At 39.1% G+C, this 26,364-nt stretch overlaps 1 protein-coding gene across 1 annotated transcript; it reads right to left on the reverse strand.

Annotated features, from left to right (window-relative positions):
• Positions 1–12,431: 12,431 nt before the first annotated feature.
• NMUR2 (neuromedin U receptor 2) lies at positions 12,432–26,012 on the reverse strand. Its single transcript, XM_059416535.1, has 4 exons — positions 25,293–26,012; positions 18,821–18,905; positions 15,628–15,753; positions 12,432–12,703 (listed from the first exon to the last, which is right to left on the reverse strand). Exons 1-4 carry the CDS (start codon positions 26,007–26,009, stop codon positions 12,432–12,434), a joined length of 1,200 nt encoding a protein of 399 aa, XP_059272518.1. The 5' UTR covers positions 26,010–26,012.
• Positions 26,013–26,364: the final 352 nt, after the last annotated feature.

Genomic DNA, 26,364 nt, shown 5'->3' on the forward strand with positions numbered 1-26,364 from the left:
TATAGCATCTCCTTTTCTGGAAATTATTAAGAACATTCAATTAGTGTAGACAGCATGAGAGAGCTCACTTGGTTTTCAGACTGTTTATAAAGGAAATGAAGATTTCCTAGAACAACGAAAATGGAGCTGTCTGCAAAGAGAATGAGCTGCCTTGGCAGGCAGCAAACTTACATAACTAAAGTGTACAAGTGGAAGATAGGTTGTGGAGGGAATTCAAATATCTCAGCAGTTCTAAGCTTTTAAACTTCAAAATTATAAATTTTAAAGCCCCCATAAATTCTGAGATGCTGAGTCTCATGTATAATCATCGCATGCAGGGTTTTTTGGTTGTTGTTGGAAAACATGGCAATTTTCTATTTTATTTCTGTAAAAATAACATATGTGTCCACTTGGGGGTAGTAAAGTATTTTTTTCAGTATCTCCAGGAAGTCTTCAGTATTTCCTCTGCAAATACACAAGATGTAGTGAAAACAGTACCAACTAGATGTTGTTTTATGTCTTTTATGTTGTGACAGTGTCTTCTACTATATAAACATACACAATAGAAATTATGAGCAAACACAGATTTTATTTCCTTTTTTTCCTGTAATATTGAGAGAGTTAAAAAAATACAGATTAAAATTGTTTTATCAGCAACAAATATGCCCAGAAACTGAATGACATTTGAGTTAATTCTATAATGGTGGTTCAATTCAATTCAATTCAATTCACTTTCAAACCAAAATTTGAAAATTCCTGGGTTATAAAGATACCCTAACACTTGAATTATTCTCCTCCTTTTAAACAATTTCAAGATTTTTACATTGTTACTGTAATAAGAGTAATGTAACAATTTATTACAAAACTTAGTGTATCAAAATAATGCATCTTTATTACCTCCCAGTTTCTGTGGGTCAAGAATCTGAGGTACAGCTCAGCGGGACACCCCTGGCTCAGAATTTCTCATGAGGCTGCAGTCGGGGTGTCCATAGGCCTACAGTCCCTTCAAGGCTTGATTGGGATAGGATCTGCTTCCAAACTCACTGGCAGCTGGCTTCTCCAGAGAGAGCTATCCAAAGAGAGAGGAAGAAGGGCACACCCAACAGAGGAGGCAGAGTCTTTTTGTAACCTCCCCTTGGAAGTGACATCCAGTCATTTCTGTCATAATCTCTTTGTTAGAAGCAAGTCAGTATAGTTCAGCCCACACTCAAAAGGAGTGGGATACATAGGACATGAGGACCAAAAGATAGGGATCATGGTAGAGGTCCGTTTTATAGGCTGCCTAACACACGGGTAGAGGTCACATTTTAAATTATTTCTCTTTTGAAAAATGACTCAACAGCATGCAGTAGTTCATCAGGCTTCTATTTTATGGGTGGCATGACCTGCATCTGTCTTACCCTCATGTCACTAGATAGGGTTCTAGTCCTTCTTGTGTGCAGACCAGCTGTAGTACCTGAGGCATTTAAATCCCAAATCGTGGTTTCCTTGTCAACAGAAAGAGGCAGTGTGAGTACACCCTTTAAGATCCCTTCTCATTTGGACATTGTTTCCCAGAAAATGATCAAATTCTGTTCTAAGGGGGTCCAAGTCCCTTTTTTCTTTAGACAAGAGTTTCTCAACTTCAGCACCCTTGACATCTTGGGTCTGGGAATTCTTTGTTGTTGGGAGGAAGCTGTCTTGAACATTCTAGGATGTTCAACATCACCCCTGGCTTCTACTCACTAGATGGCAGGAACAGCTCCCTGTTTGTGACAATAAAAGGTGTCTCTGACTTTGAGGGCCACAGATCGAAGCAGAGCTGTAGTTTAACATACAAAAGTTATTTCCTTTTCTGTAATATCTTTGATTTTTTCCCTCAAGAAAAAAAATACATAAATTAACAAATATACAGGTATTAATAACTTATAAGTATTTGTAATTTAAAAGAAAAGTGATCTTTTGAGGTAGAAATTTAAGATCTAGAGATAAGGTGTTTCCACTTAAAAGGGAAAAGTGTCAGTGGGGGGCAGAGGGAGGACACTATTAGGCTAAGCATGAATCATACTTATTCTACAGAAAAAATGAAACTGCTACAGAATAATTTCCAGGAACCACAGAGATGATTGTGTGGAAGTGCTCATGAGTCCTGTGATGGCTAAATTTACATTGTCAAATTGACTGGCCATGCAGTAACCCAAACGTCTGGCCAAACATTATTCTGGGTATGTCTATGAGGGTATTTCTGGATAAGATTAGCCTTGGGATCCATTTGAATGAATGCAGTGAGGAAAGCAAATTGCCCTCTCTAATGGGCGTTGGCGTCATCCCATCAACTGAAGATGTGAATAGACCAAAAAGGCTGAGTAAGAGGGAATTTTGCCTGCTTCACTGAGCTGGGTCACTGGTCTTCAGCCCTTGGACTGGATATTATGCTGTGGCTTTCTTCTCCTTGTTCTCAGGCCTTCAGACTCAGACTGGAACTCACTACCAGCTCTCTTGGGTCTCCACCTTGCTTACCACAGAGCCTTAGTCTTCTCAGTCTTCATAATTCCATAAGCAATTCCTTATGTTAAATCTCTCTCTCTCAATCTGTGCGTGGGTGAGTGTGTGTCTGTGTCCATCTTACTCGTTCTTTTTTTTTTTTTTTAAGATTTTATTTATTTGCCAGAGAGAGAGAGTACACACAAGCAGGCAGAGAGGCAGGCAGAGGCAGCGAGCGAAGCAGGCTCCCTGCCGAGCAAGGAGCCTGATGTGGGACTCGATCCCAGGACCCCAGGATCATGACCTGAGCCGAAGGCAGCAGCTCAACCAACTGAGCCACTCAGGTGTCCCCATCTTACTCGTTCTATTTCCCTGGAAAATCCTGACTCATAAAAGTCCTGAGAAATTTATAATAAGAGAAAAGATGGTCAGGGGAGGACTTCTGGGAAAAAAGACTGGAAAAGAGGATGGAAGCAAGAATTTCAGACAAGTCACAACATCCCTAAGCATCATATTCCAGGACCCAGTACTATGTAATGCTTGGGAAGTTTCTCTTTCTGCCACAGGTTCCTCCTACTGCCATTCTTGACTCCTAAGCACCGTTGACGAGGGGGTCTCTCCTTGACCAAACTTTAGCCTGGCTCCTTTGGGTCTTCTTTGTGATAAGGGCTCTCCTTGGCCCCCCTCTTAGGCCTGTTCAACTCTAATTTTAACAAAGTATCCTGCCAAACCAATTTATAGAACATCCTCCTTCCCACTGACATCTAATCAAGTTATTTTCCTATGTCCTTTATGCAATCAAGTTCTGTTCTCTCCCTGATTCTTGATACCTAACCAGGTTCCTCTCAGGAATTTTGCATCCATGCCCTCACCCTGACCACTGGTCATAAATCCCCTCTGGGTCCTGTTCTATTAGAGTTGAGTTCAATCTCCCTTCCCTATTGCAATAGTGTATCCCTTATTACAAGGGTCTTGCGTAAAGGCTTCCTCACCATTTTAAACTAGTGTCTGGTGCAATTATTGTTTTATTTTATACCTCAGTGCAGGGACAGCTTCAGTAAATAAAAATCACAGGGGACAGATTAAGACTAGATTCTTAGACATTTCTTCAATTTTAGTCAAAGTTTGATTTAAAATTCTTTTTCTACTCAGCATGAACCATGTAATACTTATCTAGGTATTTTCTTTTAAGATTTTATTTATTTTCCAGAGAGAGCACAAGTTGGGGGAGGGGAAGAGAGAGAATCTCAAGCAGACTCTCCACTGAGCATGGAGCATCATGTGGGGCTCGATCTCACGACACTGAAATCATGATCTCAGCTGAAAATCAGGAGTCGGACACTTAACCAGCTGAGCCACCCAGATGCCCCAACCTTGATATGTTTTAAAACTATATCTTCCTGTCTAGAATTGGTCTGTATGTAGGAAATGTAAATTAATTTTATAGCTAATCAAGTAGATAGAAACCTATTATTGATGAAGTCCTCTTTAGTGAGGCCCAAAGGCCAATATTATGCATTTAGGAATTATGCTGTTTTTATTCTTTTAATACTTTATTTATTTATCAGAGAGAGAGAGATAGAGAGAGAGAAAGCAAGCACAAACAGGGAAAGTGGCAGGCAGAGGGAGAAGCAGGCTCCCTGCCAAGCAAGGAGCCTAATGCGGGACTCAGTCCCAGAACCTTGGGATCCTGACCTGAGAGGAAGGCAGATGCTTAACCAACTGAGCCACCCAGGCTTCCTGAATTACACTGTTTTTAGATTATGCTTCATTATCTGAATTATTCAGATTGTCAGTTCTCTGTATTCATTCAGATGTAGTGAGATACGGAGTAGGAAGCAACATGTAGGAAGCACTATGGGAGTCAGGAGAAATCAGTCCAATTATCAACCCTGCCACTCATGGTTTTATCTTGGACAAGCCGCCTTTCCTTTTTGTGCTTTAAGCTGGTGATATAGATTTGTAGCTAAGAGCTGGAGGTCTAAACTTAGAACTAAGTTAAACCTCATCTTCAACATTTCTTAGCTGTGTGACCTTGGGCAAGTTACTTAACTTTCCTGTTTCAATGTATTTGTCTTCTATGGATTGAGGATTATAACAGTGCCCATCTTTGGGAAAGTTCTTGGGAAGGTTAAATCAGATGATAAATGTAAAATTCTTAGTACAATAGCTGAAAAAGTCTCAGTAATTATTGATAGCTGAAAGACACATTAGCTAGGTGATCTTGAAGGCTTCTTCATTTTCTAAATTCCTATAAATTTTGTTAACTTACATAGGCATTCAAAATAGGCTGCACATCTCTACTCAGTCAGGGCCAGAGTTAAGAATACATAATGAAAGAATGAATATGAGTTTCCTTTTAGCTGGTGAATCTGAATATCCATGGATTCAACAGACTGAGAATAGGGACATACTTGTTATTGTCTGTGTTTTTAGATCTAGATCAATGTCTGCCACTTGGTGTACACACACACACACACACACACACACACACACACGGTATTTGCTGGGAAGGTGGACAGAATATAGCACGTGGAACAATTAAGAACAGGTTCCAGGTTAGACTTCATGCCTTGACCTCTAGTCCTCTCAGGTATTTATTTGTATAAATGGCATCTCAGTTATTTCCTCAAGCTTCAATGATCTCATTTGTCAAATGGGGATTGTTACAAGCTTTACTTGATGAAAATGTCAAGCACATGGCGCACGGTCTTAAATGTTTAGTAAATAGTCATATACGATCTAAATTTGATATTCAGTTTCAGGCACAGGAAATAGCTAAACATTGATCTCTACATGTGCTAGAGACAGTGTAACTGCCAGTACCCCTGAGACTCGTCTCCTTGTTCCTCTCTGAGCCTGTCTATGCTAGAATGATCCCATTACTTGGATCCTTAGCCTCTGTCTCCTGATTCTGAGAGCCCCAAATCAGACATTTAATTCCCCAGACGAAAACATGCCAAAAGCCTTTTAAAACAATTAATATGCTTGGGCGTCCCTGGCAGCCTGGGAGCCTGTGGCTTTGCTGACTGCCCTATCATAATATTGATTAATCTTTCATGGAACAGAAAAACAATCTTTAATACATATTCCTGCCTTCATTATTTATGAAATCCTACCAGTTGGCAATGGAATCTTGGGCAGCTTGTTTATCTGGTGGAAAAGAGTACAAGAAAACTCCTGACACATTTCTTGGTACAGAACTCATTGCAATCATCTTATGTTTGAATGCTGCCAGAGAGAGTAACATTCTCTAAAAACTGTCAACAAAGTGAAATGGTATCAAAAAATATAGATCTTTGTGAAGTGATAAATTCCTCCATCCATATTTATCATTTTCCCACAAACACTTAGTATTGCACTCCCTAGAGTGTTACAAATGGTACATTCACTTATTTGATCCTCATGTAACCACTCTGATACAGATACATACTGCCATGTTGTCCGTTACATGGATGGTAAAATGGAACAACAGAGAGGTTAGGTAACTTGTCCAAGGTCACACAGTTAATTATGGTATAGCCAGGATTTGAACCTGGCCATCTGGCTCTAATGTCCTTGTACTTTTAGTGTGTTTGCTCTCCAATCTGTATTAATGATTTAGTGGGCAGTAAGTGAAGATGTAATATTGGGGGATGGCATTAAACCAGAAGGCTTGTTAAGCGATGTCAGTGAGATAGAGACCCATGTAGAATCCATGTAGTAAAATGGAGGAGCTCAGACTTTGGAGTCAGATAGTTCCAGCTTCCAACTCACTGCACCATTCATTAGCTGTGTGTCTTTATTCTCAATACTCTATTACCTCCGGTAGTATTACACATCTCACCTTCAGTCAGGCTGTGGGGTCATGGTAAGTGGAGTGTACTTCCAGGTCTTCCAGCTGTGGGATTGGCCATGTGACTTGCTTAGCACAGGGAACACATACTGCAGGTGGCCCCAGTGTTTCCTGTGAATTCCCCAGTCTGAGCAGTGTGGACTTGCCCCAGCTAATCTGCAGATATACCAATAAGATGTAAATACTATTCGGAGTCTCACTCAGACTTTGAGCTTGCTTGTCCATTTCCCCAAGTGTGAAACAGGACGGGTCTTATTTTGTCAGCTGTAAAGCGGGGAGTTGCTAATTCCCTCTAGTGAAGCTGTGAGAACTTAGTGAGATAATAGTGCACATGAGCTAAAACCTGGAGTTTCTATTGTTAAAGAATTGGTGATGCTATTAGGATCAATATTAAAATTTTTAATTTTTAGAATTTACGAAAGAAAGCATGGAATTTTGGTAAGATATTCCTTCTGATATGAACAGACACTTCTCCAATGAAGACATACAAACGGTTATCAGACACATGAAAAAATGTTCATCATCACTAGCCATCAGGGAGATTCAAATTAAAACCACATTGAGATACCACCTTACACCAGTTAGAACGGCCAAAATTAGCAAGACAGGAAACAACATATGTTGGAGACGATGTGGAGAAAGGGGAACCCTCTTACACTGTTGGTAGGAATGAAAGTTGGTGCAGCCACTTTGGAGAACAGTGTGGAGATTCCTCAAGAAATTAAAAATAGAGCTTCCCTATGACCCTGCAATTGCACTACTGGGTATTTACCCCAAAGATACAGATGTAGTGAAAAGAAGGGCCATCTGTACCCCAATGTTTATAGCAGCAATGGCCACAGTCACCAAACTGTGGAAAGAACCAAGATGCTCTTCAACAGATGAATGGATAAGGAAGATGTGGTCCATATACACTATGGAGTATTATGCCTCCATCAGAAAGGATGAATACCCAACTTCTGTAGCAACACGGACAGGACTAGAAGAGATTATGCTGAGTGAAATAAGTCAAGCAGAGAGAGTCAATTATCATCATATTGTTTCACTTATTTGTGGAGCATAACAAATAACATGGAGGACAAGGGGAGATGGAGAGGTGAAGGAATTGAGGGAAATTGGAAGGGGAGGTGAACCATGAGAGACTATGGACTCTGAAAAACAATATGAGGGTTTTGAAGGGGTGGGGGGTGGGAGGTTGGGGGAACCAGGTGGTGGATATTAGGGAGGGCACAGATTGCATGGAGCACTGGGTAGGGTGCAAAAACAATGAATACTATTACATTGAAAAAAAATAAAAAAATATATATATTCCTTCTGTTGGTGTGAACATTGAAAAAAACGTTTTGCTCAAGCCTGATTAAGACCTAATTTCAAAATACCTATATACTTACAAATCATTCTTACTTATGCATTAACATAGGCTCCTTAACATTCATTATTTTTTGTCTTTGAGAATAATGAATTGCTTTTCTTTTTAAATAGTATTTTGTTTACCAGCTCAGTCTAACCATTCTAGCCTACTAAGTTCACAGTATACATTTTTCATAATGTATATATATCACTGGCAATGGTATCATTTAAGTATACATAACAACTTCTAGGCCATGTAGAGATTAGTTGAAGCTTCCAAATATTACCATTACCTAGACAATGTTTCCAAAGTATACCATATACATGTGTCCAATGTAGAGTTCAAATGTGATTTAATGATTTAAAGGGGATGAATAAAGGGAAGGAATAGATTGTTCAGATTTGTTTGGCTTACATAAATTAGTATGACTTCAAGCTTCCTTATAATGTTAACATGATACACTTCTACATATTTTAAAAAATGAGGTGGGGGCCCCTGGGTGGCTCAGTTGGTTAAGTATCCAACTTTTGATTTCAGCTCAGATCATGGTCTAAGTGTTGTGAGGTTGCCTGCGTGGGGCTGTGTGTTCAGTATAGAGCCTGCTTAAGATTCTCTCTCTCCCTCTGCCCCTCTAGCTGCCCTTCCCCCTCCCCAGCTGATGTGGCTTCACTTACTTGCATATGTTCTCAAAAAAAAAAAAAAAAAAAAAAGAGGCCCTTAGTCAAGTAGAGAGAATTTGGAAATCTTGCATCTTTTTACAGTGAGGCCTATGGGATACTTAAAAACATATGTATAGGGAGGATAACATGTAGAGAGAGCTGTTGCTGTTTTCTGCACTGATATTAATGGACAGCATCCAAGGATAATTCCTCCATTCTAGGTTAATTATAAAATGCTGATGAGGCTTTCATGTTATAATTAGCATGCTTTAGCTTATTTTATCTCACACCTCTGGGTCAAAATCTGACAATTGACAATTTTTTTTTCAATGAGTTAACCACAACTTTAAGTGGTCTATAATTATAATGGTGTTATTGGGCATCTATTCTACAAACAAATCATGTATATGACAGCAAGATGGCAGATGGCCAGTATATTGATGGTTAGTAGTATGCTGATAAGATGGCTCTCTGGGGGGGAAAAAGAGCCCCGAGGTAATATGTTTGCCAATTTCTATGGTGTAAATATTCCCACTGTGGCTGATTTCAGGTTACTGATCATATAACACCAGGCTCTCAAAATTCCTAAATATGTAATAATAAACTTTTGCAAGCCAGTCTGAGCTAGCACCAGCACACCACTGAGCCACCAATACTTTACAAACACTAGATTCTTCTGTTGGAATAATGAAATTTTAAAATTCTCTTACAATGCCTTCATTCAACTATAACTCATTCATTAAGAGAGTGTCTTTATGTAAGACTGTTAAGGGTACTTTGTAATAGTAATTATAATAATTTAAGTTATAGGCTACTTTGAGGAACTAATCAAAGCTATAAACCTTCTCTACAAAAAAGTACATACTGAGAATTATGAATACAGAGGAACCTCGTGGCTCAGTTGGTTTAGCATCTGCCTTTGGCTCAGGTCATAATCCCAGGGTCCTGGGATCAAGCCCTATATGTGGCCCTCTGCTAGGTCACAGTTGTTTCTCCCTCTCTCTTTGCCAATCCTCCTGCTTGTGCTTGCTCTCTGTCTTCCTTTATGTCAAATAAATAAATTTTAAAAATCCTTAAGAAAAGAATTACGAATGCAATTTCAGGAGATTCTTGGACTTTCTTACACTTGTTCATGGCTCTTAGATTAAGAATCTCTGTTCTCTTTATGGGCTAGACAATTAATTTGGCAAGCAGCATTCTGAACCTCATCCCTTCAGTTCACTAAATTTATGAATTATCAGAGAGCTCAAAAGTCACTGTTTAATTGGAAAAGAGTTAAATTACCAGTATTTTATTAGTCATGTTTACTACCTGTCCTTTTCTGTCATTATTCCAAAATGCAGAGATCATAAGGAATTCACAAGGACATGATGAGGTCAATTACCGAGTAGCACTAAGCAATTTAGTTTTGGTTCCTCCCTTTGTCCTACTAGTTGTGTGTGAATCCTTTTATCAGGTAACTCTAAGACTTGGGACATTTCGATTTTCATTTTGAAATGTAAGTTATATATGTGTGTGTGTGTGTGTGTGTACCTGTGTGTATGGATATGTATATAGCCACAATCTCAATACTCATTATTTTTCTCCCCCCTTTTTAAATGCTAAGATTAATTAAGTTTATTGCCCATGACTTGACCAAACACCTTTTTTATATAGTTTTATAGCACTTGTATTTTTATTTTGTAGCACACTTCACAAAAAAAAAATTTTTTTTCTGCTATTAGATGTAAACTCTCAAGGCCAGAAAATTCATAATCTGGCATAATGCACCTTGCCTAATGGGTACTAAGTGATTGGTTGAAAGAAATAATTAATGAGTAAATGATAATTTTTATATACATTTTGAAGAGAAAAAAGGTAAATAAGGAGAAAACAAAAAAAAGAGATCAAAGTTATAATTAAAGCAAAATTATAATGAAGCAAAATTACTAGCTTCAATTTTAGTGTTTTTTCTTTGTCTATCCATCTACCTACAATAGCAACATATTTAATTCTGATCGCTAGGAGTTGATAGTAAGGCTGATGACCTTAGTAGATCTTCATTCAAGGATGCCTTTAAAAGGTGAGAAAGAAATTCATTTCTCCTCCATTTCTGAGGTTTTGTTTTGCTGAGTCTTTTCAACTTAATTCTCAAATGACCTGAGGATTCTGCTCATCAACATAAACTACCACTGGAGGATTCTGATTCATTCAAGTTGGCTTATAATTAGCAAAGATATATATATATGAGATTTAATATAAATATATAGCAAAGAGATTTATAAATATATATATGTAAAATCTCTTATATATATTTATAAATCTCTTTGCTAATTATAAGCCAACTTGAATGAATGAGAATATTTAACTATATATTATATATATTTATATATTTAATTTTAATTAATTATAATAATATATTAAAAAATAAAATAATGTTTAATTATATATTATATATATATATATATATTATACATATATACATAGAAAGAATATCACTTTAAGGATGATTGTTTAGTTAGGAAATAATGATGTCAGGGACCAATACCCCCATTTATCAGTAGGATGGTTCATTCAATTTAGGAAAAATTCAGAGATTAAAAGCTGGAACTTGAATGTTTCAGCATCAGTAAGATTCTGGGATTGAGAAGAACCTCTTGTACCACAGGCACTGCAGACATGCTATTATTATCACAATCAGCTAAATGGCCAACTGAAGGTCAAATATCCCCATCAGAAACAGAATCTTAGTCTTTTGGCTCTTGACATGGTTCCACCTGGAGCTGTTCTTTGGCTCAAGTACATTGGAATGTGAAGTCAACTCACTTACCACATATTTATTGAACATCTACCATTGTGACAGATATATTGCCAGGATTCCAGCAACAGCAAAAATGAACACAAGATATTTCATGCCTTTGACAAATTTACATTCTGACAAAACAAGAATATAAATCCCTGAACTACAAAGCAGAGTGAGGAAAAAGCTTAAGAGAGAGACTGACAGCGAGGTCAGATACCACATCTATTTGAATAAATCAAGCATGGTTTTATGGTGGCACCACACTGAGATGGATGTTGAAGGATGGGCGAGAGAGCCACAGATGGAGCCTGGAGATGAAGAGGGCATTTTCTAAGCCAATATGTGCAGCTGGGACAACTGGGTCATATTTTCATTAGAAGAGCAAGTAATCCATTTTAAATAGAATATACATTACATGTGCTGATATAATAGGAGATGAGTCTGGAAAATTGATTTTTCTCATATGCGTGAAGACTGTTATACAGTTAATGAAATATTTTGTAAGTAAAATCATGGGTTTGAGACCAGTAGTTATTATCTGACCTGGGTTTTTTCCCAAGATTGTAGACCATACCTCTATCTGCTTATGGAGTAAGACTTTAGAAATCCATGTCTCAAGCAAATTATGAAAACAGCTAAGTTTGTGTTTGGATCATTTTATGCCTCTTTTGACCCTCCTCATAGCCCTCTCCCTCTTCCCTTTCTTCTCTAAGTAGAACTTGGATCTTATCTCATTCCTGGTGAGGAATGACTGAGAATGACTTGAGGATCAGGAAGGTGGGAATAATAGTTCTAAGAGGCATCCCCATATTACCAGGACTCTTCAAGTAACAGGCTTCAAAATACTGGTGAATTACATTATAATGACAAAATGTGAGGCAGTAGGATAATACTTTGCTGTGGAAGAACATTGACATGGATCCCTCAAATATGTAAAATAGCATAGCATCTATAGGTCTCCCTTTTATGTTCCACAGGGGCCATCGGTTGTGAGAGTTAACAGCTTAACTCCAAGTGCAGATGAATCAGGATTAATTATTTCCCAAAATAAAAATCACTCAAAGTATAGGTATCACACTTTACTGGTCATAATATATATATTTTTTCTTTCCATGAACTAGTGAAGGGGCATGAGTCAGTTGGGATAATGGAAAGGTCACTAAAAATCAGGAGGTTCTAGGTTTTAGATCCAGTTTTAGTAGAAGTTTGTTTAAAAAAGAGAACCCATCCTAGTTAGAAATGGGTATGTAAATTCTAAGACTCATTTAACCTCCCTATTATCACAACAGGAGCCATAAATTACAGATGTCCTTCCCTACGGTAAGGCAGCATAGAAGAATGTCAACTCTTTGAGCATTCCTTTTATGGTACCTGTCCAGTACAGAGGGTTGTAGGGAGGTGAGAGCTACTGATTGACAACTGACAAGGGAACTGGGGACCTGCATCTTCAGTCAGGTCCACAAGGGGACATTCTGTCAGGAAGATGTTCCGCTGAGCAGGTGGCCCCTGAGCGTGGTGCTGGGAGTGCCCCTGTTTGCAAGGAGAGATCACGTTCCAGAATGCTGTCCGGAAACGGCGAGAGAGTAGGTTATAGATAATGGGGTTGACGGCTGAGCTCAGGTAGAAGAAGACACCTGGAACACAGGAGATTAAAAAAAGAGGCACACTGAGGAGAAACTGAGTGAGAGGCATGATAGAGCAAAGCATAAATATTTAACAAAAGCTTTGAATCCCTGTGAAGTAATTCTCTTTGGGAAGTATTAATATATACAGGACTCTAATTGAGAATACAAAATGCTCTGAATGGATCTACCACCTGTGTATTTAGGAATCAAACACAGAAAGATTAAAGAGTCTTGGAAAAATTTAGGCTGGCATGAGATCTCTCGGAGATGCTTGGCAATTTCCTTTGATCCCCACTTGTTTAATTAAAGAACATGCTCTCAAAGTATTAACAAGAGATGCTTAAGTATCAGAGGAAAGGGAGATTTTTTTTTATCTCATTGGAGCTTTGCTTAAATCTATAATTTGAAACTGCAAGTAAGAGAGGAATGGTAAATCAGTTAAGGCACAGTCCCTGCTGATATTTCTTATAATGCTAACTGTCTCTTCAAAAAAGCATGCCCCAATGATCCTTTCCTACCTAGCCTTTCCCCTTGATGGCTCTTCCCATCTTCCAACTTTACTATTAAATAATTCTATATTGCCATTTGTTTTCTCCACCAAATGCTTTGTACACTGCCATTTTCCTCCTTGGTATACACACTTCTCTTTTTGCTGTATCCTATTTTTTTTCCCCCAAGGCCCAAGATAGGCCTAAGGTTGAGAAGTAGAGGACTGTGTTTCTGATCTTGGCTCTTGCTTATTCTGTGATCTTAGAAGACTACAGTTCTTTTCTCCATGAAATGGGAATGGGAAAACCATCCTTACCCACCTCCCTGAATTACTGTGAAGCTCAAGTTGAGATGCTATCCACAGAGGGACTGAGAATGGCTAAGAATATAAAATAAGCAATAGGCACTATCATCAACATAGTCATGGTTGTCCTCATTTATGTACTTCAGGACCTACAGAATGCCATATGCCCTATGCACAGAACTGGACAGGGAGGAATATGGAAGAAGTGTATTGCTGTGGACTGTTAATTCATTCAATAAATTCTTATTTTGTTCCAGAAACTTTGAGGCTCGTTAGTAGGTAGTAGATTTAAACTTTGTTCTCCCAGGACTTAGAACGGTATTATAGAGGCAAAATCTATGCCTAACTTTAGCTGCTGACAAAAGAACAATACCAAACTCTATCTGTTAAGAGCAAAATATCTGATACTAACAGTCATCCTATGGAAATTTACATGATAGCATAAGCACAAGGACTATGATGGTGATGAAGGATTTAATAGTGGCTACTGACTGAATACTAACCAGCCCTGAAGCAGGCAGTAGATAATTGGGGAAGAGAGGAGAGAGTTCTGTGGTAGAAGGCAGAGCCTGTGCAAATGTGCAGAGGTAGAAATGGTTATATTATGCAGGAATAATACAAAATGTGAAGAATTCTTGAATTGATTGACAAATGTGTGGTTTATGAATGGAAATACATAACTTGATTAAAAGGCAAGTTGTAGGCACTTTTTTAGTAGCATTTAAGAGGTTTAGACTTCATCTGGTTGGCAATATGGGGAAGAGAGAGATGATATTTTAGCAGGAAAATGTTAATGTAAATGCTATAATTTGGAAATCTTAAAATGGTTGTCTTGATGCATCTGGAGATGGAGAGCCAACTAGTTAAGTGCCATGTGATCTCATGGAGTTTTCCAATTTATTTTGTCACTTCCATTTTTCTCATCTTAACCACAAAGATAAGCTAAGGGCTATAAATGTTTTTGAGATTTCACCCAGAATTCACAATTAAATTTAACATGGAGGAAAGTACTAATGTCCAGGTATAAACAGTTCAGTTCACAAGGTCTACTGAGTACAAAAGAGACGGTGATTGAAAACAGATAATGTACATGGCATTCAATACTCCTATGAACACTGTGGTCTTTGCTTTATGCACACATGGAGTGTCCCATGCACAAGTTTCTCTTCTTTCTCCTCTCTGGTGATGTCTTTGGTAATCTAAAGAGCCCACAGAACCAGCCAGTGACTCATTGAGGTAGAGGAGCAAGGTGGTCTGCCTAATAGTCACACTAACTGAGAAGGAAGGATGTGGGTGACCATTCTCTTCTCCACTTTGGAGTATAGAACCCTGAACTTGAAGTTGGATGACTTGGGTTGGAATGCTGTTTTTACTGTTTGCTGCCAAGTGACTTTGGGCAAAGCAGTTCTTTTTTGTGGAACTTTCAGCTGTAAAATGGTGATGATAACATCTACTTGTTGTGATAATTATAGAAAGATAATGTAGTATCATGCAACTTCATTTACTTCTTACATCATCAGCCCATGGATTGTACAGAGCAGGCATTACTGCCATTTTATAGTTGAGGTAACTTTGACATGAAGGAGGCCTCTTTCTTCAGATCACTCTGATGGGAATGAGATGCAAATCCAGGTCCTCTGACCTAATGACCTTTCTACCATTCTTTCCACCAAATTCCGTGGTATCATTCCCAAGCAGCATTACAGTAGCCTAAAAACAGACCTTGATGCCTCGTGAATAACATTTGGTTGGTTTCCGTGAGGATCTAACACTTGCTGAAGATAATATGAGATTGCAGGGATTAAACATGGATGTTTAACTAATAAGAATCATTTCAATTATGTGGTCATTGGAAGCAAAACAAAGGAATCACCTCTTAGACCACTTTCCTGCTGTAATCATCATGCTTAGAGTTGAGGTCTTCAATAAAGTAGCATCTAAAATACTGATCTGGTATATTTCTTTTGGATTTATAACATACCTCAGCAATATGTGAATGAAATAAAAATCAAGTGTTCTTTGTTGTATGATGGGTCCCCGTAATCACAGTATATGCAGTGGAACCAAGTGCTCTAAGCAAGATGAAGCAGATGTAATTACCAGGACATTTCTGATGTAACCAAGCAAGCCAAAGTGTTACCTGACACCACGTGGATGAGATTGAACGCAGCAGCCAGGGGTTCAGTCCACTCCTCCACAAAGCTGAAGAAGAGCCGGTCAATGTGGAATGGGGCCCAACAGAGAGCAAACACTAAGACTAAGACAACTGGAAAAGGATGATGAATGAGAGAGCAAAAGACAGTCAAAGCAAGGATAGGTGTGCAATGCCCACTCTGAGTCCATCCATTCCTTCTAACATTCCTCCCCCCATCTTTCTTTTTTTTTTTTTAATAAATCTTTTATTTTTTTTTTAAGATTTTATTTATTTGACAGAGATCACAGGTAGGCAGAGAGGCAGGCAGAGAGAGAGGGGGGAGGCAGGGTCCCTGCCGAACAGAGAGCCCAATGCGGGGCTCCATCCCAGGACCCTGAGATCATGACCTGAGCTGAAGGCAGAGGCTTTAACCCACTAAGCCACCCAGGTGCCCCCCTGCCATCTTTCTTAAGCTATCATTATAATTGACCATCTAGATCTTAAGGAGCCTTTACATAGAATATTTGCACATGGGAATGAGCTATATAGGATTTATGTACAAGATTTCTTGTATAAGTTTAACTTGGAACACTTAAAATAGTATTGCCTTTATTCGAAGTTCTGAAAACATTATATTGTGGAAAATATGTTACAAGAAGATTGTTGGAACCATGTAAACTGGTGATAGAAATATAGTGATTGGGTTCAAGCAGTTGGCGTTTTTTAAAGTCATAGATTAACAACAAACTATTAATGTAGGATGTGGTAAAACGTTGTATGGTTTTATATTGTTCCTCTGGAAATAATTAGAAACTTCTGTGAATTCAGTCATTCTGTAAGGGGTGGGAGGGACAGAAAGAAAGGGAAGAATCATGAGCATAATATTGCTTTACAAGCATCTTTTCATTGGGATGGGGATATATCTATTATATTATAACTTTTTAGAGTACAGGTTTCCTTCTAATTTCTTCTTTTTTCTTTTTAAATAATTATAGATGCACAGAAATATACTACTGCCCAGTTTTTTTATTTTCAGCTCCCCAGGCAGATATTAGTTTCTCTTTGGGGCATTCAGTCTTCACCAATATAAATATATTTTTTTCTCTTCTGAAGTTATAAAATACTTTTATTTCCCAAGACATGATGCTTGAAATTTGCCTCAGAACAACTTTGTAGGGGCTAAGGGAGAGATAGGAATATAGATGAAACAAGATTAGCTATGAGTTGATAATGATTGAAGCTGAGTGATGGGTACATACATGGGTGTTTATTTTACAATTCTCTGAATTTGTGAGTACAATTGAAGTTTCCATAGTAAATGGTACATATATTTTCTGTTGGCAGTAACATATTCAGAGTAAGTGGTCTGTCTGTGTGGTATAGTTCCAAGAATATCTGAAAGATCTTCTGAATTTACCCCCCGGGGAAAAGTCCCTAATCTATTTTAACTAAAAACACTAATTAAATTTTTACCTAAGGGAATAATAGTATACTGCCTACTATTCCCTTTAGTTAAAAATTTAATTAGTGTTGGCCCTCAGTGGGGTCAGCAGGTTAAGTGTCCAGCTCTTGATTTCAGCTCAGGTTGTGAATTCGTGATCTTGGGGTCAGGAGATTGAGCCCCTCATCGCTCAGCAGGGTCTGTTCTGGATTATTTCTCTCTCTCCTCCCTCCGCCCCCCCACCATGCTCTCTTTCTCTCTCTTGAATAAATAAATAAATCTTTTTTAAAAAATGTAGTTACTGTTAAAATTGAACACTCCATCCCCCAAAGACAAATAAATTCTTTACTGTATATTTTATCACTGTGACTTGAATGTGAGTGCACTTCTTTTTTTTTTTTTTTCAAGATTTTATTTATTTATTTGACAGAGAGAGATCACAAGTAGACAGAGAGGCAGGCAGAGAGAGAGAGAGGAGGAAGCAGGCTCCCCGCTGAGCAGAGAGCTGGATGTGGGGCTCTATCCCAGGACCCCGAGATCATGACCCGAGCCGAAGGCAGAGGCCTCAACCCACTGAGCCACCCAGGCGCCCCTGTGAGTGCACTTCAAGTCTTTTTGTAAGAGCAGATTTGGGTCAAGGAAAAAGGGGAGGGGGAGATAATGAAGACATGAGATTTCTCAATAGGGAAAGTCAAATGCCAACAGGGGCTAAATAATTTCCAGGAAGATGACTATTAGACAAACTTTAGTGACTTTGCAGTTTTTTTTTGTTTGTTTGTTCATAAACCCCACATAGTTACAGTGAGTGATTTATATGAATATTAGCCTGAAGGATTTGTTTCTTCCAAACCTTAGGTTTCGACTTGGGAAATTTATTATAAATCTCCTTTTTCATCAATATCTCTCATACCCTAGTGTAGGATCATATATTTGTAACATTCTTTTGGGAGACTGTTGATCAGTTCCTGGGTTTTAAAACATCTCTATGCAAAAAAAGAGTGTACTGTTTGTGTAAAATGATACAATGTTATAGGCAGGCTGATGGCTTAGAGTTACTCTTGGCCAGATGTTCTTAAGTGTGGAATTAAGGGATCCCAGGGAGTCCAAGGATGGGTGTCAGGAGGCACAGGATCCCCTGAAATGGATGCAAAATATTTTGTGTATGTGTATTTGCACATTTTCTAAGTGTAGAGTTCATAGCTTTCATCATAGTTTAAAAAAAAAAAACAAACTCGTAACTCAAAATAGGTTAAAAATCACCTACTCATTTTATTTTATTTTTAAGGCTTATTTATTTTAGAGAGAGAGGCAGGGGAGGGGCAAAGGGGCAGAGAGAGAGAGAGAGAGAGAATCCTTTCTGAGCACAGAGCCAACGAGGGCTCAATCTTAGGACCAGAGCCAAAACCGAGTGTCTGACTCTAAACTGACTGATCCACCTAGCCCCGCCCCCCGCACCTGCTCATTTTAGAGAGGAAAAGAAATGCTCGCAACCGCAGAGAGCAAGATTTACAGAGTGAGATTTACTGAATACCCCACAGAGTGTATTCCAGTGATGCAATTTTGTGTATTGTTTGAGGGTTAAAAACTAAAATAGAAACAAGACAGACAGGTCCTAGAAGCTTGAGAAAACCAAGGTTTCGATGTTGTGGTTCAGGAGTATTTTGATTCTGATCCCAACAGCACTTTCTCAGTACAAAATCCATGTCCTTTGCTTTCACAAACCAACCAACCAAGCCCCGAAAAAAGTGGAAGACTTACACAGCATTTTGGTGACGGATTTTCTGGCAGGTCTTTGAATATTTGCAGCTGCTTCATCTGCCCCAAGGAGGTGGTCTTTCTTTAGCTGCAAGGGAAGTGGAAAAAGATACCAAGGGAAGGAAACATTGTTTCCTTCTGACCAAATCCTGGAAGTGTTAATTCTAACACTTATTTTGCAGACAAAAATCTGGGACTTAAAGAACTATAAGAATTTGCCAAACGTTTAATAAGTTGGAGGTGAAGTTGGATTCAAGTCATCTAACTCAACTGGACCGATGGTTGTGGCTACATTATAAAGCTACCATGTATCACATGCTATTCTATAAAACCTTACTTATGTAGCATATTAATAGGTATTCCATAAAAAGTATGACATCTAAAGTTGAAAATGTTAGGTAGCCTTTTTCATTTATTCATTCAATGATTATTAGCATGGAACCCTCTGCTATAGAGTAGGTAGACAGTAGAAAACAAAAATGGATATTTTTTCTGTTTCATAAAGTTTATAGTTTTTATTATGGGTCCTCTCAGATCCTTTAATGCGCTTGATGGACACTATGAACATCTTCATGGGGGTTTGTGTATCAGCCTTCCCCATCCCCACCTTCCACACCCCATTTATCTCCTCACCCTTCCAGCTTCAAGGGAGACAGTGCTTCTTTGCCTCAACAATATTCCCTCTGACCCAGTCCTTTTCAGTGGAATACCTAGTACATCTTGAGGAGCACAATTTGGGAATATCTGTGTTACTAATATTACTGATAAGAGTGCCTATGTTTCTGAGTTTAGATGTTAAAGAATACTCATCCTGTTGTAAGATGTGGTGATCCTTAGAGAAGTTTCTAAAATTTCAAATATTAACACTACCTGTGCATGCAATTTTCCCTACCCTGTTCAAGTCCCATCTACTCTAGAAGACTCTGGTGGCCACTGGAGCTCATTTTCCTCTCCTTCCTCTGAACTCCCATAGCACTGAAGATCTGCATCATTCACTTAGCTGTAGAATTTTTTTCTCTTTAATTCACATAATTTTAGTTTGGGGGGATATACAGCCAGAGAAAGGAAGCTTTAAGGACTCATGATAAATTACTATCAAATATCTAGAAGGTAGTATAGTATATAGTTGTGACTGATTCTCTAACATTTATTCTCTTCTTCTCCTACTAACGGTATCCTGATTTTCCTTTAGAGAATTTAGTCCTTCTGCATTGTTAGTCGTTAATTTAGATGGAAATGATCCCATCTCCAGCTCCAGATTCAGTCCTTGAATAATGTAACTACTAACCTTCATTCACAGTGACTGCATAATTGGAATCAAAGATATTTCAGATGCTTGCTTGTACTTCTAGGAATGGAACTTTTGATTCTCTTTCATTGAGAGCCTTCTTGTTTTCTGCATGTGAGTTCTGGAATACAAGAGCTATTTTTTCCCCCACCATGAGGAAAGTGCTTGGAGCCACCAATAGCCTACTGTGACGATCTTGAGGTTGAAATCAACAGTATAGAAAGAAGAGCAAAGAAACAGAAATAAAGCTAGGTCTTTGAGAACATTGTGTGTTTTATGGAATTAATCTTCATCAAAAGCCAGCTCTACCTCTTAGCTTTTCAGGTGTATACTTCCTATCACATGTTGCCAGATTGAGTTGGGGTTCCTTCCTTAACACTGTAGAAAGTTCTGAAACACTGATCAAGGGCATTAGGTGGAAGGAAAGTTCAACTTACTCTATATAATCTTGGGTAGATTAGGATCAGTTTATTGGAAGATATATTCCAATTCAAGATTAAAAAAAAGAGAGAGAGAGAGAGATTGGTGTGGTTATGTGCAGCAGTAGAACAAACTTCTCTAATCAGTGAGCTTCCTGGGCTGGAGGCATTTTTACAGGATGCTTTAGAGAAAGTATTTAAAATCAAATAAGACTTGGACTGGAGGCTCATTAAAAGTTGCCTCCAAAGCTCAACAAAAAAATATCCTGTCTCTAACAAACACATAAGCTCCTAAAAATCAGATAGTGCATGGTTCTACATGCTTCAGGACTCGTGTGGTCCTAAAGCATCCACTTGGATGATTAACAAAGCTGACCCTCTGTCTCTGAATATATTGATGCTCTCAACATACACCTGTGTCTTCACAAAGTGAGGGATTAAATTTTCTGTGAGATTTGACCCTTCAGAGGTCACCTAGAACTTGGAAAGAAAGAAGGGAAAATACTGTGCAGTTATTAGGAAGAGATGGGAGGAAACTGAAGATAAGAGGTTATAAACTTAATGGTGAAACAATAATACGGGTAGATTTTAGTGTGTGGCACGTGATACTCAGTAAGTTATATATTACTATTGTTATCCTGGTTTTCGTCCTCTTACTTGAAAGACATCATAAAAACTGAATTTTGATGAAACAGGGTTATTTATTTATGTCTGTGTGTCCAGTCATGGATTACTGAGTCCCTTACAGAAATTCTCCTCTTGGCACTGCTCACCCATAAGTAGCACTTGTTTGAGACAAAGAAGCAGCCAGAAGCAGAGATAAACAAACAAACAAACAAAACAAAACCAAAAATCCCTGCCCTGTTGTTAAGGTAAGAGTAATAAATCAAAGTGCAAATCTTACTAACTCATCGTCAATTAAATCTACTGAAGGTTCCAATTGTTTCATACCATTTTTAAAAATTTGTCATTGTCACAAGATACTTATCCCAGTATTTGATTTCAGTCCAAAATTAAGAACAATGAGAAACTACTGGGACCTCTTAGTCCCTTCTGTGGGTGGGTTTAACAGTATTCTTTGGTAATTTCTCTACTTCAAGAAACAATTTCCTTAAATCAAACATAAAGTGAACAGTTCATACAGTTCTTTCACGAACAGGCTTTCTGTACAGTGTAGTTTGCAATGAAAAGAAAATTATAAATGTGTTAATCATTGCTTACTTTTCAGCTTCTGTAGGTTTTAGTGATACAACTAGCCAGAGGGAAAGAGTGAAAAACTGAGTATTTATGCATCATATACATTATTTCAACAGAATCTGAAGGAGGCAATGTAGTAGAATAGAATCCAAACAATTTGTCTAACCAACATTTAATACTGCTTAAGTTTGGACACTTTTATTTCCCTTCAGATGTTTAGCAAAATAGATATTCACTAAGTATTCTACCCACTTCTGAATTTTCATTTTAAAAGTGAAGATATGGGGCACCTGGGTGGCTCAGTGAGTTAACCTCTGCATTCAGCTCAGGTGATGATCTCAGGGTCCTGGGATCAAGCCCCGAATTGGGCTCTCTGCTTAGTGGGGAGCCTGCTTCCCCCTCTCTCTCTGCCTACTTGTGATCTCTCTCTCTCTGTCAAATAAGTAAATAAAATCTTTTTTAAAAAAGTGAAGATACAAAACGAGTGAAAAATTGTGGTTACTGTATAGGAGGCTCAGAGGCCTTCCTATCCCATGTTCCTTAGTTGTGTAAGATAAAAGGTGAGGGGCGAGGTCAATGGGTCTGAATCAGGTTGATATATTATGCTGATCAGTTGCTCATATGATGATAATCATTCCAGCAGATGTTCGTTTATGTGGTGTGTGGAGACTAAGCTTCAGAATACCAAAATATAATCCTAGCTGTTGTGTAAATATGTCTACAATCTGAATGAAATCTGTTTATTTGGGAAAAAAATGAGTGCAACTCTGTCTGGCATGGCTGGATTTTGCAGCAATTCATAATCCATCTTCCTCAGTTCAAGTGTTAAGGCTGCATGCAGAATTACAACTACTAGATGAGAGCTCCAAAAGAACTTCCTCTCAGAGAGAAGGAAATTCTGGGGTTGTCTGTTTGCTATCTCTAACATGTTCTAAACGTAGAGAGCATCTCAGTGGCTACTCGTGTCCTGAATGCTCAGCTTTGAGCACATATATGCCCCCCCCTTCTTCTTTGGTCTTGTGGTTTCATCAGGCTTAGTTTTTTGTTGTTGTTTTTCCTTTTCTTTCCTTTTTTTTTCTTTTTTCTTTCTTTCTTTCTTTTCTTTTCTTTTCTCTTTCTTTTTTTTTTTTTTTTTTTTTGCCTTCTGAAGGCAGTGAGTACCAAAGTCAAAGTCAATCATAACTTTAGATTTGCCAAGGGAGCCAATAACTTAATAATCATCAGATTTGCTTAGCCTCTTTTAAATCTCTTAGATCAAAAAGCTCTCTAAAATAATGTTTCTAATTCTCTTTCGAAGGTTGAAAAGCTGGAGTCTAGCAATAAAAGAAATAATTTAACTTCATTCACTCATTCATTCATTCAGCTTACAGTCTATTTGGAGAAAACAAATTAAGGAACCCACAAATATAGAATTTTAAGTTGTAAGAAATGTGGTGAGGAAAATCACCAGGAATCATAGCACATACACAGGGACCAGATGCAGCTAGAGAGTCAGGCAGAGCTTCACAAAGAAAGTGTGGATGAAGTATGATTGAAAGGATAAATTAGAGTTAGAAAAGCAAAAGGGATTGTGCTGGTCAGCAGTAGGAACAATTCAGGCAATGATATAGCAAAAGTTACAACATGTGCAAAGACCCTGAGGCCAATGCCATAGACTAGGACCTATTTCTCCTGACTTTTAGTCTACAGATCTTTAGATTCTTCTAGCAGTGACTTACTAAGCAGATAATTCCTTCCCTGATGTCCTCTGGGTAACAGTTTATCCTTCCTGAGAACAGGAATTTTATATGTTGCACTATACACATAAAGCAAACTAGGTAGTTTCTAAGCTGTTTTCTGAGTTGTTCCTTAGCTCCTAATAAAAGGTGGCTATAGGTTCATGACAATAAAACAAAGTGAAACACAAAGTAATTGGTTGGGGGTAGGGGATGCATGTTTCCTACTCCAAGTTAAATGCTTCTTCCAAATTGACCCAAGATTAATGATTGTTTGGTGTTGGACAAAATGGTATTGGTCAGTTTGGGTAGAGATTTCTCATAGGGCTGTTGATATTTGGAATCATGCAGAAGTCCTTTTCCTCCAGTGATATACACAGGACATTCTAAGATACTGCAAGCTAGTCTGGGGTGGCATGTGTCTCTCAATGTAGAGGGACCAGCCCTCCAAGAGGAGATTGGCAAAACTCTCTGCCTGATTAAATTTACTCCTTTGTCCAGACATCTGTGGTTCTTGGAACTTGTTCTTCCTACTTGGATTCTGCTGCTCACCTTAGGCACAGCAGATATGGAAAAGGACCATTGTGGGGCACTCATTTCTGACGTTCGCCTTTTTCTGAGGTGGGAGTACATTAATTGTCAGAGAATACATGGTAGCAGAGCCATCTTGAAGCAGATGATGTGAATGTGATATTTGCTTTGTTTTCCCTTCATTTATAATCCACGTTGCTCCTGCTCACAGATATTTTATTCCTTTTTTTAAGTTATCACAGACTGTTAGAGCTATCAGGAGCCTTAGGTATAATCTAATGTGACCTTTTCATTTTATAAATGTGAAAAGTAACTCCAGGAGAGAATTGTGTGGCTTGCCTGAAAGTGTATTTTATGTGAGCTTTCGACCTGGGACTCTAAATGGTCCCAAGACTGTTTCCTACACAAGCTGCCTCCTTAAATGGGCATAAAGCTGTCACAGTTAGATTTCATCTCTATGAATTTGGATGCAGACTATACCAGGACAGGAATTATATAGATGTACTACTACCTCACCAAAAGTAGTTTCTCTCAGCTAATTTAGATCCTAAAAAGGGGGGAAAATCAGTTTACCATCCTGAGTACAGGAACCTCTAATTATTAGGTATATTGCAAACTAAGTGATAGTTTTTCATTCATCTCAGCTGTCATTTATTCCCATTTTCTTCTGCTCTAATGTGTCTGTTCACATCCTGTCCCTCAATTTCCACCCGGTCAAGAGAAATCCAGGTTGGTCCCCCTTAAGCCATATTTTTGCATTTTAGCCTGATAGTTCAACCAAAGTGTCAAAGCAACCATAAGGGACAGTCTGACTTTAAAACTGCAAGTCTGTCTTGGAGTAGAAGACAGACAGAGATGGCTTATGTTATACTCTGACCAAGTTGGTCCAGAGGAAAATTCAATACAGGCAGTAGATGGGGGCTGGAGACAACAAGCTGTGGAATGTTCCCTCCAGGAGTGGCCACCTTGCACTGTTTAAAATGAGGCTCCACCTCAGACCTACTGAATCAGAATTTCCCAGGGGGAGGGGTCTGCACTTTGAATCCCAGGGTAAGATTTCTAGGTGACTGGTAGGAACTCCTAGGTTTGAAAGCCGCAGGCATAAAGGAAGAGTAATGCAAGGTGACTTAAAGGAAATGGTTTATAGTTGTGGTAGGATTCGCCTAATTTTGAGGCTAGTCCTTTAACTTCTGCTTCCCCTCTAAGCTCATTCTATTTTTCTCTATACTTCCAATTCTGAATTTTTCCAGTTCTCAATTTTTCCTCTGAACTTTGAATCATGAGAGAAGGGATGCTGCCCTAAGCCAGCGAGCTTGGATACTCACTTTGAGCCCCATGAGGTAGTAGAGGACACTGATGACAATCATAGGGAGGATGTAGAAGAGGAAGGAAGTGACCTGGATGATGAAATTGTAGATCCATATGGGCTTGATGACTGCACAGGTGGCAGAGCCTGGGACCAAGGACCCATTGGGGAAGTAGTGGACCTTGATGCCGTGAATGCTGGTGTTGGGCAGAGAGAAGAGAACAGAGAAGCCCCAGACGATGCCGAGGATCCTGAGAGCCCGCCGCCGGGTGCACTTCATCTTGGCGCGGAACGGGTGGAGGATGGCCACATAGCGCTCCACGCTCACGGTGGTGACGCTGAGGATGGAGGCAAAGCACACCGTCTCAAAGAGGGCCGTCCTGAAGTAGCAGCCCACGAGCCCAAGCAGGAAGGGGTAGTTGCGCCACATCTCGTAGACTTCCAGGGGCATCCCAAGGAGCAGGACCAAGAGGTCGGAGACAGCCAGGCTGAAGAGGTAGTAGTTGGTGGGTGTCTTCATAGTCTGGTGCCGAATAATCACCAGGCACACAAGGAAATTGCCAACGACCCCCACTATAAAAATCAGGGCATACACTGCAGTCACTGGGAAGAAGAATTGGCTGCGGGGAGGCCCGTAGAGGAAGGCCAGATAGTCCTCGCTGCTGTTCAGGTATTTCTCCGATGGGTCTTCCAGTTCCTGCTGGTGGATCCAGGAATCATTCTTGTGTTTTTCCATCACTGACACTAAAATGCAAGACCTGAGACTCCTCTGATAATCAGCGTGTGTCCCAGGCTGAGCCAGAAAAGAAAGAGAAAGCAGGCAGGAAAGCACAGACTCTGGGGAAAGAGGATGGGAGAGCGTGAGCACTTCAGTAAGGTTGGGCTGTTCAGATCCGGAGGATCCCTTTTGAAGAGCGAGAGACCCCGCCCCTCCACAAGCTGTGGCCCAATGAGTGTGTCAGATGCTTAGCAAGAGGAAGGCTGGGTCTGTGAGCTGGCTTGGAAGCAGAGAGCTGGAGAGGAGAGGGAGACATTTCTCTGAATTGGAAGGAGCAGGGAAAACAGCTGACACAAACAGGGATACTCTACCT

Source organism: Mustela nigripes, chromosome 12 (genome assembly GCF_022355385.1).
Source record: "Mustela nigripes isolate SB6536 chromosome 12, MUSNIG.SB6536, whole genome shotgun sequence".
Taxonomy (NCBI): Eukaryota; Metazoa; Chordata; class Mammalia; order Carnivora; family Mustelidae; genus Mustela; species Mustela nigripes.